Source organism: Egretta garzetta, unplaced genomic scaffold (assembly GCF_000687185.1).
Source record: "Egretta garzetta isolate BGI_Z169 unplaced genomic scaffold, ASM68718v1 scaffold151, whole genome shotgun sequence".
Lineage (NCBI taxonomy): Eukaryota > Metazoa > Chordata > Aves > Pelecaniformes > Ardeidae > Egretta > Egretta garzetta.
Window position 1 is genome coordinate 5,360,564 of NW_009258615.1, and position 16,395 is coordinate 5,376,958.

The following is a 16,395-nucleotide window of genomic DNA, read 5'->3' on the forward strand; positions in this document are numbered from 1 at the left end:
ATGGGGGGTAAGGAAAGAGTGAAGGGGAAAGCCAGGGAACAGCAAAACCTTGGAGGTCCGAGCCACCTCAGGCAGAGAAACTGAGTTTAACTAAGCTGAGCATGGCTTCCTCCACGTTTTCAAAAGCCAAGACTGATCATAAATGGACAAGGACCCGTTTGCCCACCCTGCCCATCCCTCTGGCAGCGTGGATCTTCACAGCGTGGATATTTTAACACACACAACGCACCACTGTTAGTCTCAGTAACTACATTTTATTCATATATTGAAAGAGTACATACATGTGTCAGTAGCATAGATTGCATCGGCTCCTCTTTACTAAAAAAAGCTCAATGTATATACAGCCTTAAAACGCTCCCACTGTAGCTAGCACATTGTATTAAATCTATGCTTATATAAACTATTGTTCTTTACATAGTTGTATGTATTTTAGAGTACATTAAAAATTACCAGGTGGCATGTTCTGTTATCCTTTCTCACTGTCCTGATGGCCCAACAGTTGCAGTAAATCACGAATATGCATAGTTTATTTACTATTCAAAACAATTTCTATTACAGAATATTGGCCACAGAGACAAGCCCGTTATTGCATTTGGAAAGGCAGAAGTATTTTTGATGCTTGGTGATTTCTGTTGTTACGGCTGCATCCTGCAGCTTTTCCTTGGGAGCAGGAAGAGCAGAACAGGGCTCTTTTTGAGACCCTCCCTTTGTTTAATCCTGAAAAATGTACTGAAATCCCTTTTCTTCATCAACTTTTTGCCCTCCTTCTTAGCTGCTTTGACCCCAAGCACACCAACGCAGCAGAACAGGCAGGCTGGTGGCCCGACTCCAGCCTCCTCCTGGAGCTGGGAGGGATGCCGAGCTGGGCTTCCTGACCAACCCAGCAGAAGTGGCAGCCTGCCTGCAGAATTCATTCCCCTCACTTTCTTCTTCTGGTCCCGTGTGAATGAGCTAGACTCCTGTGGATCACTTTATCCTCTTTATTAAGTCTGTCTCTGCAGAGACCATTTTAATTTAATTCAACTTGATAGCCAAGTCTCAAAATCCCCCTGGCTCTCGAAACAGTACAATCTCCTGGTATTGGATACACAAGCCCTTTTCCTCCATCCCCTTCCTTGAAGTAAAAAATGTCGAGATCCAATTTCTCTAAACTAGCTTTTAGCTCTTTGACTGATGCCCCTTGCTGAGTGAATGGTACTAGCAGTGAGCCCTAAAAGAAAGTGCTGGCACACTGAGAAATGCCCCTCCTTGGCAGAATATCTGACTCTATTTAAACATGCACACTGGACAGAAAAGCAGTAAAAAAAATGCCTTCCCACAACACAGGTTAAGGAAACATCGCTTGCCAGCCATACCCACTTTAAAAAGTAAACTGGGAACATGGTAAGAAATTGCATTCACTGGCAGATACATGAATCATCTCTTCGTTCTGTCAGATTTGTTAGCTTAATCCTAGGAGAAGTATTGCTAAAACCTGCTGCAGAGGGCTGTTTTGCATCCTATTCCTGTTGAATCCGTCCTATTGAACCAAGGGAACCGACACCACATTGGGATTTGGAAGGCTGAGTGCAATACTTGAGATGGCTGGATGGGCTAAGTTGCCAATGCAATTAAAAATAAAACCAGGATGAGCACCTCTATGGGAAAAAAATCATTTAAAAACAAAATAAAATTACTTATGTCTTTGACAGTAATACTTTTCTTTCACAGCAGTGAGGCAAACGTTGGGGAAGGCTGTGATATTCCAGGTCACTGGTAGGTTATGACTCCTCATGGGAGTCCTTGTGCATAATCCTCTTCTGCAGCAATGTTCACATCTGTGAATGTGATGTCCGAAAGCCTGTGAGAACATCTCTGTTTGTGACAACAAACCATGCTTCACATGTCCAGGCCAAAACCATGAAGCTCACTCAGCACAGAGATGGTGAGATAGCCCTGAGTATGACGGAATAAATGAGTTTCCTTTGCTCCGCCTGCTTTATGCAAAGCCTCCCTATTATCCAAGGCAGCAGTGTAGCAGCAAGACACGATGAAACAACCTAATATGCTCAGTGGTGTGAAAAGGGAACATACTGTGTAAGTGAACAAACAAGGGCTCTGATACACAGCTTTGTTGGGTAAGGATGGTGGAGAGCTTTTCCAGGAAAGCAGTCCCTTGCTCTTACCCTGACAGAGGCTCTGCGTGCCAGGACCAGCCTATTTAGCATGACTGGATGCCATAGTCTGTAGCCAGCCAAAACACCAATGCGGCACAGTCTCTTCACATCCTCCTGTTTAACCCTCAGTGGCTTGGCAACCCAGCGGAAGCCTGGAAAACCCTTCTTCTTGGAGCCAGGGTTAGCTCTAGCCTGAAACAGCTCCAGCTGCCTTGGTTTCAAAAGTCTCGGTGATACCAAAGTCATCCTGAGACCTCAGCCAGAAGGAGGATTCCCCAAATACAGCTTGTGATAACCAAACCCTGAACTTATTGCTTGTGAGCTGTGCTCGGGGGAGAACGCTGGAGAATAAATCATCTCATTGCATACAGACGAGCTACAGCATGGAGTACACGAATGTAGATGTGTGTTTCAGGCTAAGCTGTGCCTTCTAGAATGAGAGACCACAACAGATTTACTTGTTAAAACATCCCAGAATCTACTGGGATCATCAGGAAGAGTAGGAATTAGGGAAAAACGGGGTGAATTTCTGGAATACCTATTGAAACAGAAATCAGACGGAATTTGTAGTTGATTCGTTCATGGCACCAAGCAGACCTCTGTTATTTTCTGTCTCTGTTAACTTGTTAAGCTCTCACAGTCTAGTAGTGACATACCCTTCTTTTCCTGGCTACCCAGTTACTGTGGGCTGGGCTATTTGTTATGCACAGCTTGTTGCTGAAATAGTGAACAATGGAAGAAAAATGGCAATAGAATTTTACTTTCCCTTTAATCTACAACGAATTAAAACGATGCCTTGGACTTTTAAACCACGACAGATTTTGAAGACAGACCTCAAGAAACTAAAATAAAGTGTATTCTGCAACGTTACTGTTTGCTTTTACAATTCATCAGCAACCATGAAGAACTGGCTCTAATCTTAAAATCATTACTAACATGTTAGTTTGAGAGTCAAGATCATTTCCACGCTTTGTATGGCTTACTCTTCACTTTCTTTATGAGATGTTCAAGTCAAGGTAGTTTTCTGGGTAAAATTTAGATCATTCTCTTAGATGTCAGCATTAGTCCTAATGCACTGCACTCACCTCTGAATGACTGCAGACTACAAAGTGTCTTTGAAAAAGGATAAAACGGACATGTCATGCAGTAACCAAGTAAATGCAATCCCTGATTAATATGCAAGTTTGAAAAGTTCAGAAAATGTCATCATACTCCATAGGTGCACCCTGTCTTTGGAAAGGTCTCTCTTTGTTTTGTTTGTGTATAAATGTCATTCCACATGAATTTTACTCCAGCAGCTTTTCATAAACTCAAGTCAATGACGATGTGTTCAAATATTTGAGTGTTTCCTTTAAAACTAGAGGCAAAGAAAAAATCTCTTCGATCCGTTGACACAGCTGTGAAAGACCGTGGCGCTTGCACATAGATTTCTTTAAATAACATGAAGAGCTGCTTTTCACCATCCCACTGGTATATCTGGGAGAAGGTATAGTCACTTCCCAAGGCTAGGTAGTAATTGCTCTTGAAGGAGAAAGGCTGCAGCGTCATGGCTCCTCGGGATGGAAGGGCCTGTATCTCCACAAACTGTTTGCTATTCCATTTCATAACTCTGGAGTCACCAATGAATCTTGTGAGCGTGATGTACAGGTTATCTTGCATCCTGAAACTCTTCACAGCCAAGACATCTTCCATATTGGGGATTTCACTGTGTGGGACAAACTTTTTGGAAACTTTGTTCCACTGGAGTATAATGGGAACCTGGGAGCGACTAGAGAGGATTAAATGTGATTTCCCATCTATATCAAGAAACTCCGCATCAGTGTCCCTGAACCACTCATGAAGGGACTGGTACGAGTAAAACCCTTTGTTGTTCCACTTGTACACTGTTGACAAACCTGCTTTAGAGCTATCTGCTATGACAAAAAACATTTCACTGTCTATCTCAAAAAGCTCTATATCATTCGGCTTGGAAATGCGAGATACTTCGATATCCTGGAATTTGACAAACTTTGTCCAGCTGTCGTCATACTTGTAAATGTGTGAGCCACCAAAGAGCTGTGCCACCACCACAAAGACTTGGTCACCAACAAGAATGGCTTTACATCCCACTATGGACTGACCTATTGCCCGAAGAAAAAATAAAGCACATATATTAGCACAGAGCAAAGCACCTTTTAAACCATAGAGATATTACCAAATCACCCCCCCCTTTTTTTAAAATCTTCACCATCTCATAATTTTATCTTTTACTATGTGCTGTCAGAGCTTCTTCTCATACTTTTTTGTCCCCGATAACTGCAAAGATGACTTCAAATGTTGGAAATGTCACACCCTTCACAGTGTGCAAATATGATGCACGCTAAAATGCTTATTCCTTTTTATCCAGAATACTTTTTCTTTCTCTCTTTGTTCAAACACGTGCCCCCTAATATCCAAAATAATTGTTTAAGACAAATTTTATTATTCCAAAATAACAAGAGTTGTTATCTCATGATTCGGCAGGAATCTGAAATTCTCTTATTCTTGGAATGTCTACCTTTCCAGTTTAACTAGAAGAATAAAATATAGCCTATTTTTCTTGCTCCAAGAGGGCCAGAGTCAGCTTTTTGGTACGGTAAAAAGAAATATTGATGCATCGTGGATATATCACCTGACAGCAGGGTGAAAAAGATAAATTTAACTCTGTTGTTTCTGTTAAGTCCTTCTGAGATTATGCTAAACTAGAAATATTTAGGAATAGTGTAGTTGCCAGATTAGATCAGATCGAGCTGTGGTCTCTTTTGAGAAAAGTAACAATCAGGCTATTTATGGAAGGTTTTGTTAGAAGAAGAGAGGAATTCCTCTCTGAAGCACGCAGTTTAAGGAGAATGGTATCTCCACAAACTCCTCTCTGCGTGTATGGTCACAGTCACTACAGGAGACTCACCCTGGCATCTTTCCTGGCCTCCTACCCATTCATGTTTCACAGCCAGCCTCGGATGATCCACCACCCTTCCAGTGTAGGAGGGGTGGGATTCATCTCAAGTATCCTAAGATACTTGCAGTGTAGACACAAACGCTTGAGCTGGTCATCCAGGCTCCTTCTGATCTAACTTAGTTAAAAAGCACTCAGGGAAAGATTTCACCTGGCCTGTAGATGTCTCCTTCTGCAGAGGATAGCAACACCTATTCTCTGCACATTGACTCTAAAGGCAATCCTGACAACTAGCTCAGGTCAATAAGCCCATGTTGTAAAGGGCTAAATTTGGCCATCCAAATGCCAAGCATATAGTTAGTAATGAAACTGCCCGTGGAGCACATAGCTGGCTCCTGAGCTCTACAAAATGCTCTTTAGGCTCTGCAAAAATCTCTTTACCTGCCTGCGTCCCTTGGCAAAAGTCTCTCGCTTGCTTACACTTCAGAGTCCAGAGCTTAAGCTCAGGCCTTCCAGGAACACAGGACAGTCATTCGAGAAATGAGTCTCGGCATGCACGCTGGATGTGGAGCTAGGACACAAGTCCCCAGCAGAAATGTCTCCTGATCATGTCATTCACAGGACGATGAAATACATCCAGAAGACAACTGTCTTCGCAAATGACCTAAACTCTCAACTTCATTTCCAGAGCTTTTCTAGAGCTCTGCTAGCTCTCTTCAGGCCATCGTCTTCTCAATTTACATCCACTGGTACATATTTCCCCCTAAGCTACCAAAACACAATGAAACCTGAAAAAGCAAAAGCTTTCATTTCCAAAATTTCCTGACAGAGGGGTAGCATCTTGTAAACTTTCGTTAGTGACACACATAGTTGATCTGAGGAGGTAGGTGCTTGCTGCCTTTGTGGACTTCCCACACCACCAGATGAGGATGCAGAATACTCTTTTGTTTCCCAAAATACAAGGTGAAAAATAATCTATCAATCCCACATAACAAGGAACAGGAGGGAAAGGTGTTCCATGGATAGATTTAGCTCCTGAGACCTCAGAACCTGTAGCTTGAAGTAGTTGGGAAACTGGGCAGCATATAGCAGCTGTAAAGACTCTGTCCCTGCTGTCGTGGTGTGAGTGAGCTCTGCATAGCACCACAAAGTGTCGGTTAGTGACAGAATGGTTGTTAGCATTAGCAAATCACTTGGCATCCACATGGGCTTTTTGTTTGATGAGTAATCTGGCCAGGATGCTAATTTAGCATGTTTATAAATGGAAAGTAAACATGAAAGCTTTACAGCACATCTTTTTAGGTAACAGCCGTGGTTTAAATATTTCTATGTCATCTTCAGCTGTGAAACCCACTTTCTTGGCCAGCCTACCCTAGATCCATCCTTCAGACCTATTTCCTTCTACATGCAGCAGAGTATTTTTATATTCTATTTTGCAGGCACTTTGGCAAGAGTAAGGGCTCCTTTAGCCTGTGCTTTAACTTGCAGTGTGATTCAGGCAGCAAGTGTCTAAGCTGGGTCATGGTGTGACATTCACAGCAAGTGTTTGTGCCTTCAGAACAATTTACAAGATCAGAAAAAAAGTCTAGTTTGTGTGCTACAGCGAGGTTAAATGTGCATGTATTAACAAGATGCACTACTCCACGAAGTCACTCATGTCCAAACATTACACACTTTGATCTGCCCATTTCAACAGAGATTCAGGACAAAACCCCTCAGCTGGTCCTGTGTAAGAATCTGTTGGTGAAACACCAACAGTTCATCAGTGACTGGAACCCCAGTGTTCATATACCTGTGATATTGTCATAACTCCTGAAATTCATTTCAATGTGATCCCACTCCAGCACCATGCAGTTCTCCATGCTGGGCTGTGCAATGGCTACGAACACATCATTCTTTGAGTTGAACGTATCCACTGAAACTGACTGATAGGGCAAAATCTGGTGAACAACAAAATCTAGAAACATACATTTACAACAATTAGGATACATCCTCCCTGGAAACACACAGTAAGTGGTTGCTGATTATAACAATTAACACTGAAAAATGAGTTAAATGCTCTGGATTTTGTATAACACTAGCATGGAAGTGTCGGTGCTCACGTTAGGCATGCAGCAAGAGGGGAAAGCTTCTCCTGCTTTAGGCTTCATAAACTGTCCTCTGGCAATACAGTTGCCAAGGAGATCAAATAAGTAAATAGTGGCAGAAATCAGATTTTCCAGCTAGGCTGGCTGGTATCAATGAAATCAGGAGATCAAGAGAGAAGTCTCTTTCCCCACAGCTGGAAGTTGCTTTCCCGTCAAGTGAAATGGCCTTGCTAGAATCACTTTCAAGCTGAGAGACAGCAACTTCCAGCTGAAGTCAAATAACTTCTTAAGTCATGCAAATTTAATCACTAGCAATTTGTGTTATGCTAAACCAGGCAGAAAGTGAAATGATAATCTCAAGTTTGCCTGGGGATAACCCCATTTTGGCTAGACCACAGACAAAATGGTGTAATCAAAAACTCAGTTAACATAACGTTTTATGGGGCATTGTGAAGTAGTTTAGGCATAAAATACAACCAACCTGCAAATTACTACCCAGTGGAAAGCTTACTCTAGATACTAAGACTGAGGAGTTGGAGAAACCTGTAAAGACTAAGAGTATAACTCCAAAATTCAAGATTTCTTCTCGAAATGCAAGTGCCTTTGTAGACTTCACTCTAAAGTTCACCCTGGGCTAAGTCATCAGTCAGCACAGAGCCAATGTGGGGCAAAGCGAGGAGACTTGCATCTGAATTAGGTCTTTGGCCTGAGAGCTGGGCAAGGTCATTGTTATCAGAAAAAGAAACTGGTACAGCAGAGCTGACAAAGGAAAGCCAGCACTTGGGTCTAGAACATGGCAGAAGGCCTGCATGCAAGTGATGTATGGATATAGATACAGAGAAAAGGAAATGCATCTTCCACCACGATGGAGCTTCTCTGCAGAATCACGCACAGCTCTGTTTCAAGCCCCGTTTGCTAGATGCTTTCACCATGCACTCCTATGTTGGAAGGGCCTGAGCATCCAGGGATTTTGGTGAAATGATAATTAAGTCCTCACTCGAATCCCTGATTTTGGTGCATTATGAAATAATTAATTGTTTTTGAACGAAGAACTCTCTGTCTCTGCATGCTTGAAAGCCCTGCCCTTGAGGAGTTACACTTCTGGAGAATAAAGATAGATGACTACCATTAAACAAACAGAGAAGATTCTATAGCTGCAAAAGAAATGACAGTCTCCATTCTTCGAGGGACTATTATAAATAGAGTTTGGGCTTGATTCATAAATGCTGGTAGGAAAACAAGAAAGTTATCTTCATTCTCACTGGGAAAATAAAAGGACTGGAGAAAACTGACACTGAAGTATGCAGAAAGTAAAAGTAAGTGATAAATCATGAAAGGATGCAACAATAGCAGATACAGCCACAGAAAATCAAAATATTTTTAAAATCTTGAGAAAAAGAAAAAAACTAATGCTGAAAAAGACATCTCTTGAAATCTGAACAGTTGTGAAACACTTTGAGAGAATCTGTGAATTTAAAAAAAAAAACGGTCTGTGTGTTAAAACCCTCTGCTCATTCAGAAATGATTCAGTGTTAACACAGCTATTTTTACTTGTACCTGTCATTGGGCTCTTTATGTCACTTGACGAGTAAAAATGGGTAACGAAAATCAGTTGTAATCACTAAAAAGCAATAAATGTTGGGTTTAGCACCGGTTGGGAATAGCAGACTCTAATGTGGAACAGGGTTACACAGTGAAGAGGTGCTGCCACAACAGGCTTGCTAAAAATGTAGGTCTTAGGGGATTGATTTAGTTTTACAGGCAGGTCCACATGCCTTGCTTTAATGCTAGAAAGAGATCACACAGTACATACAGTCTCGGAGGGGGATGTTCCCCAACATATTTCTCTTTTAAGCTGGATCAGCCTGCAGGGGAGAGGGAAGAGGACACAGCCCTTGCTTTCCTCCTGTGCTGCTGGCTGCGTGGGCTGTCGCGGTCTCCCTCTCACCCCAGTGCTCCCCAATACTCTCCCTGGCTCCAGACACATGGTTTTGACATGGTTTTCCACCGGCTGAGGGCTGGGGTGGTCCCCCATCATCCAGCCGCCTGCTCTGCCTCTGCTCCTTTGGCTGCGGAACGTCACGGATGAGGGACCCAATGTTTTTGTTGTTGGGCTGATTTCCCCCCCCCCGTAGCCTCTGCGGATCCCAGCACACAGGAGTGCTGATGCTGGCAGAGCAGGGAGGAAGCACGCGGGGACTGCTGGAGGACACTGAAGGGAAAGGAGAGCAATGACCTCTTTGGGCAGCAGCTCCTAAACTGCATCCTGGGACTTGGCCACCAGTCATGCCCCTCTCCTCACAGCCCTTCTTCTCCATGGCGGAGAATTCTGCTCTAGGTGAGGCTACTCAGGGCCTGGGGTGCTCTCAGGGAGCGTTAGCCATCCCTTCCTGCATCCCACCATGGTGGCATGGCTGACCTCCAGCACAGGAGTGAGTATGGAGTAGGCAACTCTTAATTTGCAAACCACCTTCCTTCCATCCCAGCTAGGTAAAGAAAGGGGAAATCAACTTTTCAAAGCTTGGCGAGATGATCCCTGCCAACAGGCCTGGGCAAAGCAGGTCCCAGGCACACACACAGCCTATTTGCAGTGACTGTGGGAGTGCGAGGCCCATTTTCTGGTCTTCTGAAAGTAAGTACATGTTCCCCTGCCATGCTTACAGCCACAGCACAGCCCCCTCACACACTGTTGTGGGAGAAAGACAAGAAACAAAGTGAAACGGCTTAACCTGCTTCCATGAGGCAAGTCATGAGAAATGGAAAAGAGAGATGCCATCACGAAGACAGTAGAAACTGCAGATCACCGATGCTGTGGATCACTTTCTCGGTGCATAAGCAATAGGAGCGTTCTGTTCATTGGCTTTTTGTTTAACATGGCAGCACCTCTTTACATCTCTCCTCCTGTTACCATTGTAGCAGTTTAGAGGACGCAATGAACTGACGGAGCCGTGGAGATGCACACTTCACCAAACAAACTGCTTTGTTACCACATCCTACGTCCAGTCCTGCTCCACACAAGAGTCCCGGAAAGCAGAAATGATGGAGAATCTGATCATGCCTGGCGAAGGAGGGAAATACAATACTAAAGACTAACATGAATGAAAGAGGTTTGCAGAGCACTGCCCGTCACTGAGTGGGAAAGGAGAATGCACCCACAGGGTATGTTGCTTTACTTCAGAATATGGTACAAGCCTGAGCCTGTGACTAATCAGTCCTCAAGGAATGAATATGGGGATCTTTACACTCCCTTTGTATCTGGGGGAGGCAATGGCAGAGAAGGAAAAAGCAGCTGTGGCCTGACACCACAGACCACCAAGGCCACCAGAGGGTTACATCTCCAGCAAGGTAACTTCCAGTTCGGTGCAGGGGACGTGATGCTGTCTCAGAGGTGACACATTCCTGAAGATTTGCATTTCTACTCATCTCCATTTTTTGCCTTACATTTCTGCATGCAGTCTGTCCCTCTCAGACACTCTGTAAGGATGCTGGAGCTCCACAACATCTGCGTCCTCCACCTTCACTACGTGCTGGAGGTCTGGGAAGCCTGCTGCTGCCTACCCCCAGGCCAGAGGGGTTAGGCACACAGCCTTCCCTCAGCAGCCATGGAATGACTGGTTGCAAAACATCCTTCACTACCTGAAGCGTGCACTACAGCTATATGCTGTGCTGCGAGAGCACTGCTCTGATGGCCTTTGGACAAATACTCAGCTGGGCAATCCTTGTACCACGTAACGCCTTAGCTCCCCAGCAAACTCTACAGCATGTGAAATTAGATTTGTGCTTGGTGTAATTTCACTTACAGCAGACAAAGGGACCGACATTAAGGGCGAATTTTGCCTGTAGCAACTTTATAGTTAGGTTTCTAAGTACAAAGAGATGACAGAGGGCAGGTAGGTCAGTACAGCTCTGAAGACCAGCTAGATAAGGCTTGTTCTCGCGCTCTGTTAGTGCTGCGCGATTGCTTAAACCAGACTGAAATGAAATAAAGCCTGCTTTTACTTTGTACTTTTGCATCTTGGTGATTTGGCAGACACAGGAACATAACTTTAGTACTGTTCCAAGCTACATCGCTCTCCTGGTTTTGACATCTTTTTATGTAGCAGATAATTGTGCTTTACCTCTGCTGCTCTTCTGACGTATTTTTGAATTCTGAGTTAATTCTCTTTTCCTTTACATACTGCCCTTGGATTAGCTTTCATACCTTGTCCTGAAACTTTATTTTACATTACTAGTAAACAACTTTTCTATTGTCTGCTAATGTTGATGACTGCCTCAATGACAGATGAGAGCTCAGATGCCTCTGATATTACTGTATAGAAAAAAGGCAGAGTGCTGATATCATGTACATGAAAGATGAAAAACAGTACTTGCAGCTGATAATCTCAGTTCTATGATGTGACTACATTTAAAGACAGGTAACTGCGGCTGTTCGGTCATAAAATATAAGCATAACCACATGCAAGTTTCTCCTCACTTCCTTCAGCATGCTTTACATCCCCTAAAATAAAAATCAGGATCCTAAACAAGACAGTAGTCAGAATATTATTGGACATTTTTCTCCAACTTAATGGAGTTCCATGAAGAACTGCTAGCAGTATTGCCGCCACATTTGATGCTATTAAATTGTGGCCTACTGAATAAAGATAACAGATATAGCCACATTATTTGAACTTCTTTTCATTGCTTTCTGTGAAATACAGAGATTTTGGGAAGCTCATCTGCCATAACTATATGGCCTTATTCCAGATAATAGAATGCATTCTGTGGTGAAAATTAAGTCACAAAGTGAGTCATAATCAAGTCTTTTGGAATATGAATAGTCAGAGCTCTTCTCCCATTATCACTTAATCCAAATATATAAAAACTCGCTACTTACTTTGGCTTCGAAATGTAATTTTCCCATTTTATGCTTGCTCTGGTACTCGGAAGTGCTTTTTATGTAACCCTTTCCTCCCCCCAGGTCATGCTCACAGAAGCGAAAGGGTATAGTCTACACTTCTGATATTGAACCATTTGCAGTGTGCTTAGAAATATACATTCTGAATACCTGTAGTGGTGCATTCATAATCAAAACTTGTCACATCATTTAACTTCTTATCCTGATATTCTGCTGGACCAATACACAGGACATCAGAAACAGTGGAATTTGTCATCTTTAACCACAAAAACAACCACTTGGCTTTGCAGTCACACTCAAATTTATTTCCCCTTAAATCTCTAAAAAAACACACAGAAATAAACATATTTGAAAAGGTTGATAGCAATATGAACACTACAGAACTGTTATCACCTTGACATGCTGAATTTAAAAATATCTGAGTAGCCTTGAATTGGTTTCGAACTGAGAACAGGAAAGTTAACTTTCATTCGGACTCTCTTACTATGGACTCTCCTGCACTGAGCGCTGTCCTCAAAAACCAGTTTCAATCTAGGGAATATGCCCACGTACAGTCTTACTAATAGAGCACTGTGATTCACGTGTGAAGTCACTCAAATTTTCATAGGATTAGGACTATAACGTAACAAATCCTGACAGTGTGGTTGTCTGCTGCAAGCCTCCATCCCACCATCTGCCGCTGACATGGATAAATCCCATTTCTTCACTAAACTACTCCAGTACCACTGGTTGACAGAGTGGCCTTGCTGGTACCATTTCTGCGTTACATTAAAATACAGATGTAAGGCTTGTATTTTTAGAGTTGCTGATGATGTGGAGTCAATATAACCTCCCCCTACTGAAGTATGTGCAATTTCCACACTGTACCTGTTCTTCGATCCCTTGCCAATTTTTGTGGCTTACAATTACACTTTGCTATTTGGGAGAACCAGGCCAAAAACAGGGGAAGCTGACTAGCGGCTCAGTTATACAAGAAAACGCTGGCAGTAAGTCAGCAGTGTGCTACAACTGCACAAAAACAAGAAAAAAAGCATTTTTTTTAAATTAATGCCTTTTACTAAAATAATCTCAGGGAATACATGCAACAATAACAGGAAAAAGCATTCAGAGAGATTGTAGTTTTAAAATTAATTTTCTCCCTTTCCCTAAAAGACAATTTATATGAAACATCAGAAAGAAGTACAATAATGCAAGCTTTGTACAGCATCACGAGAAGCAACAGTGATTTGAGAAATAGCAGTTATTTTGGAGGAGTCTATCAAGTAAACATTTTTAAAATGAGAAAAGCTAGAACAAAAAACCACACATTTCTTTTCTGTGCAGGTATCAGTTACAGCACCACGCAAACCCAGAACGTAAACCTCAGAGTAACAGAGTGACAGAAGCAGGCAGTAAGACTCTCATTACTTACAGTTCAATTAAAGAATCTAAATCACTGAAGACATCCCTTGGCAGAGCTTTGAGATGGTTATTGGCCAAAGAACTAGAAAAGAAAGTGAGAGCTTAGTATCGTTGCCATCTCTTGACTGGCTGACTCTTATTACGTCTGAGCTCACTTACAGGTTGTTAATTAACTAGTACTGTCCAGCCACTGGCATTGTTAATAGTTGCAAGGAACAGGCACATATTAATTATTCTCATTCAAGAACGGCGATTGCTTGAAGCTCATGTAAAAATAAAATACATAAAGCTTTCATATTGCCCAGGTGCAAATGTAACACACAGAGCAATCACTGAGCATACAGAAAATAAACAGAGATGTTAATCACGAGTAGGTGGCATCACGGTGGTACCGGTGCGGCACCCACAGGTCACAGCCGCACCCCAGCACGCCTGCGCGCAGGCAGCCGAACATGCCGCAGTGCTGCCTGAGCAGCAATTTTTTAAAGGCCATTTTTTAATTTGTGGAAGGCAGGTTATTGACAGCGAGAGGAAGCTGGTGCATGGAGGGGAAGGGAGGCTTTCTATGTGGCTGGAAAATCAGCGTTCCCCCAGAAGAGTTTTGTTCAAGTACAGATTACTCAACCAAGTGTTAAATAACTTACAGGTGAGTCAGGTCTCGAAGGCCACGAAATGCATTTCTTGAAATGGTTTCAATTTTGTTTCCTTCAATGAATCTAGGCAAAAAAGGAAAAAAAAAAAAAAAAGTGCAATTAACGCTACTATTAGCATCACCAGTGCTATAAGCTACAGTCTCCAAAATCAGCAGGTTCCTGGGCAGCCCCTTCAGACTTAAAAGTGGGGAAGTCTCAGTGGAGCTGCTCACATTCCTTTTTCCCCTTTCCTCAGGTGGACCTCAAGGAACAATGCAGGTACCGGGCCGCACAAGGGACAGCATGTGACACAAACATCCAGCAGACGAGGAACAAAATGAACAAAGCAAAACCCATTATTTCTGTGTTGGTTAATCCTCTCGGGGTGCGTCGTGTGAGGCAAGAGACCTGTGTAAGAAAGGCTTCTTAGAAGCTAAAGTCCTACCTTCCTCTCACAAATCACCTTCCTTTTAAAAGCACGGGGCACCACAGCGGCGCCAGGGCTGCCCAGGCTGCGGACGGATGCTCTGACGGGGAGCTCCCACGGCTGCATGCACAGTGCCACCTCCGCACCCACAGAGCCGTGGCGTCAAAGGTAGACATACAAAGTCTGCATAAATGGCAAGACTGCTGCCTTGTTTTTCTTCTTGCTGCCACAGTCCAGGCCTCTCCAGCCAGGATGCCACCTCTGCAGGGTGCCCGCCTGCACACAAGTCACGGCCCCGTGCGCTGGGGGAATACTGACAGGCATGTATCAATTCCAGGAGCGTGCTGCTCCTCCTCACTGCACGTCAGCATTTAAAGAAAGAGCTGATATTTGAGCATCTTGACCCCCGAGCACTTGAGGACGCAACCCTAAATATACCATCAGCCCAGCAAAGCAATTGCAGCCAGGTGGCCATCAAGATATTGCATGGTACAGCTGTACTGTGAAGGCAATTGCATGCTGACTTCATAAAAGGTTTTATGAGACAAAAGTGTCCTCCTTCCTCCTATGCATCCTTGTTTGCCTTCCAGAGAAACAGAGGTAAAATGCTATGACCCAAGGTCTCTTGAGAGAGTCAACGTGGGGATGCAGGAGATGACAAGTGCTCTGGATTCTGCAGTTCAGATGCAGCCAAAATCCTTCACAAAGTGACTGGGACCCTGACTGTGCGCAAAGGGTGCAGATGAGATAGTGTTCTATGTGGAAGATGGCAGAAGAGGGTCAGCCGTTGCAAGGCTGCCTGGGGACACAAATTCAATCCGCAGAGCAGAGAGCTGAACTGCCTCCCGACACCCCCACCGGCAGCTGGCATCGCCGCACAGCGCCAGCTCACCGGTCCGTGCAAATAAACACAGCTTCACTGAACACGCTGCAGTGGGATCATGGACATTTGGGCTGGGACTCAGTAATTTGCCAGATTCCTGAGTCACCAAACCTGGCCTTGAAGGGATGCCACCCTGGGAATGCCACTCTCATCACCAGCAAAGCTCCCGTCTTTATCAGACCTGTCTTATCCAGCCTCTCTACATGGAGTCAGTTAGTTTAAGGGTGCACTGAATGCCACCATCAGTGCTGAAAGCACAGCAGGACACAGCTGGAACTATATATATATGTATATAGGCATCTGCTGTGGGTGCTCCCCAGCCACTCTTCATCCAGGGACTGCTTTGTACACAAAGAAACCTGCCATTCTTGTTTGTCAGCAGGGTTTTCTTATTCTGTTAGGTCTGATCACTGGTAACCGAGAGACATGAGTTACTGAAGCGGTGTTACTGGCTGCCTGGCCAAAAACGGCCCCAGAGAAAGGCCACTCGTACCCAGTTCCCAAATGGCGGCGGTGGGATTTGCTGGGAAGAGAAAGAGCTCTGTGGACTTGGCAGGGAGGGTGACCACAACCATTAATTGAGACCACTTGATCAGCTGCTACTGAAGGGAATTGAAACTGCAAGGTTTTACCAGCCTTCACTCTGCTCCCTGGTTTGCAGCTGGCAACCAGGGACAGAGATTTTCCCTTTGACCAGCTGGGAAGGGGCAGGATTTTTGTCCTTCAGACAGGGGGTCTGGCTGCAGTCACCAATGCAGCCGCTACGACTGCATATGCTGCTGGGACACGCTCCATGTTGAGACTCATCAGCACTTGACAGTAAGTCATTAATGAAACAACACACAAATGCTTTTCTTCCTTTTTGCAAACATTCTGCAAATTACTTTTTTTTGTGTAGACACATGATTAGGTAACTCGCTATCACTGAAAAATCCAGGTGTAGCCGAACTGTGGATTTCAGCACATACCAATTTACCATTATCCTCTATTTCTTCTTC

The 16,395-nt window shown here is 43.8% G+C and overlaps 1 protein-coding gene across 1 annotated transcript; it reads right to left on the reverse strand.

Annotated features, from left to right (window-relative positions):
• Nucleotides 1-2,876: 2,876 nt before the first annotated feature.
• On the reverse strand, nucleotides 2,877-14,955 carry LGI2 (leucine rich repeat LGI family member 2). Its single transcript, XM_035903480.1, is given in 6 exon segments — nucleotides 2,877-4,276; nucleotides 6,863-7,027; nucleotides 12,205-12,374; nucleotides 13,466-13,537; nucleotides 14,100-14,174; nucleotides 14,684-14,955. Coding segments are annotated over 6 exon segments (1,572 nt in total). The 3' UTR covers nucleotides 2,877-3,458.
• Nucleotides 14,956-16,395: the final 1,440 nt, after the last annotated feature.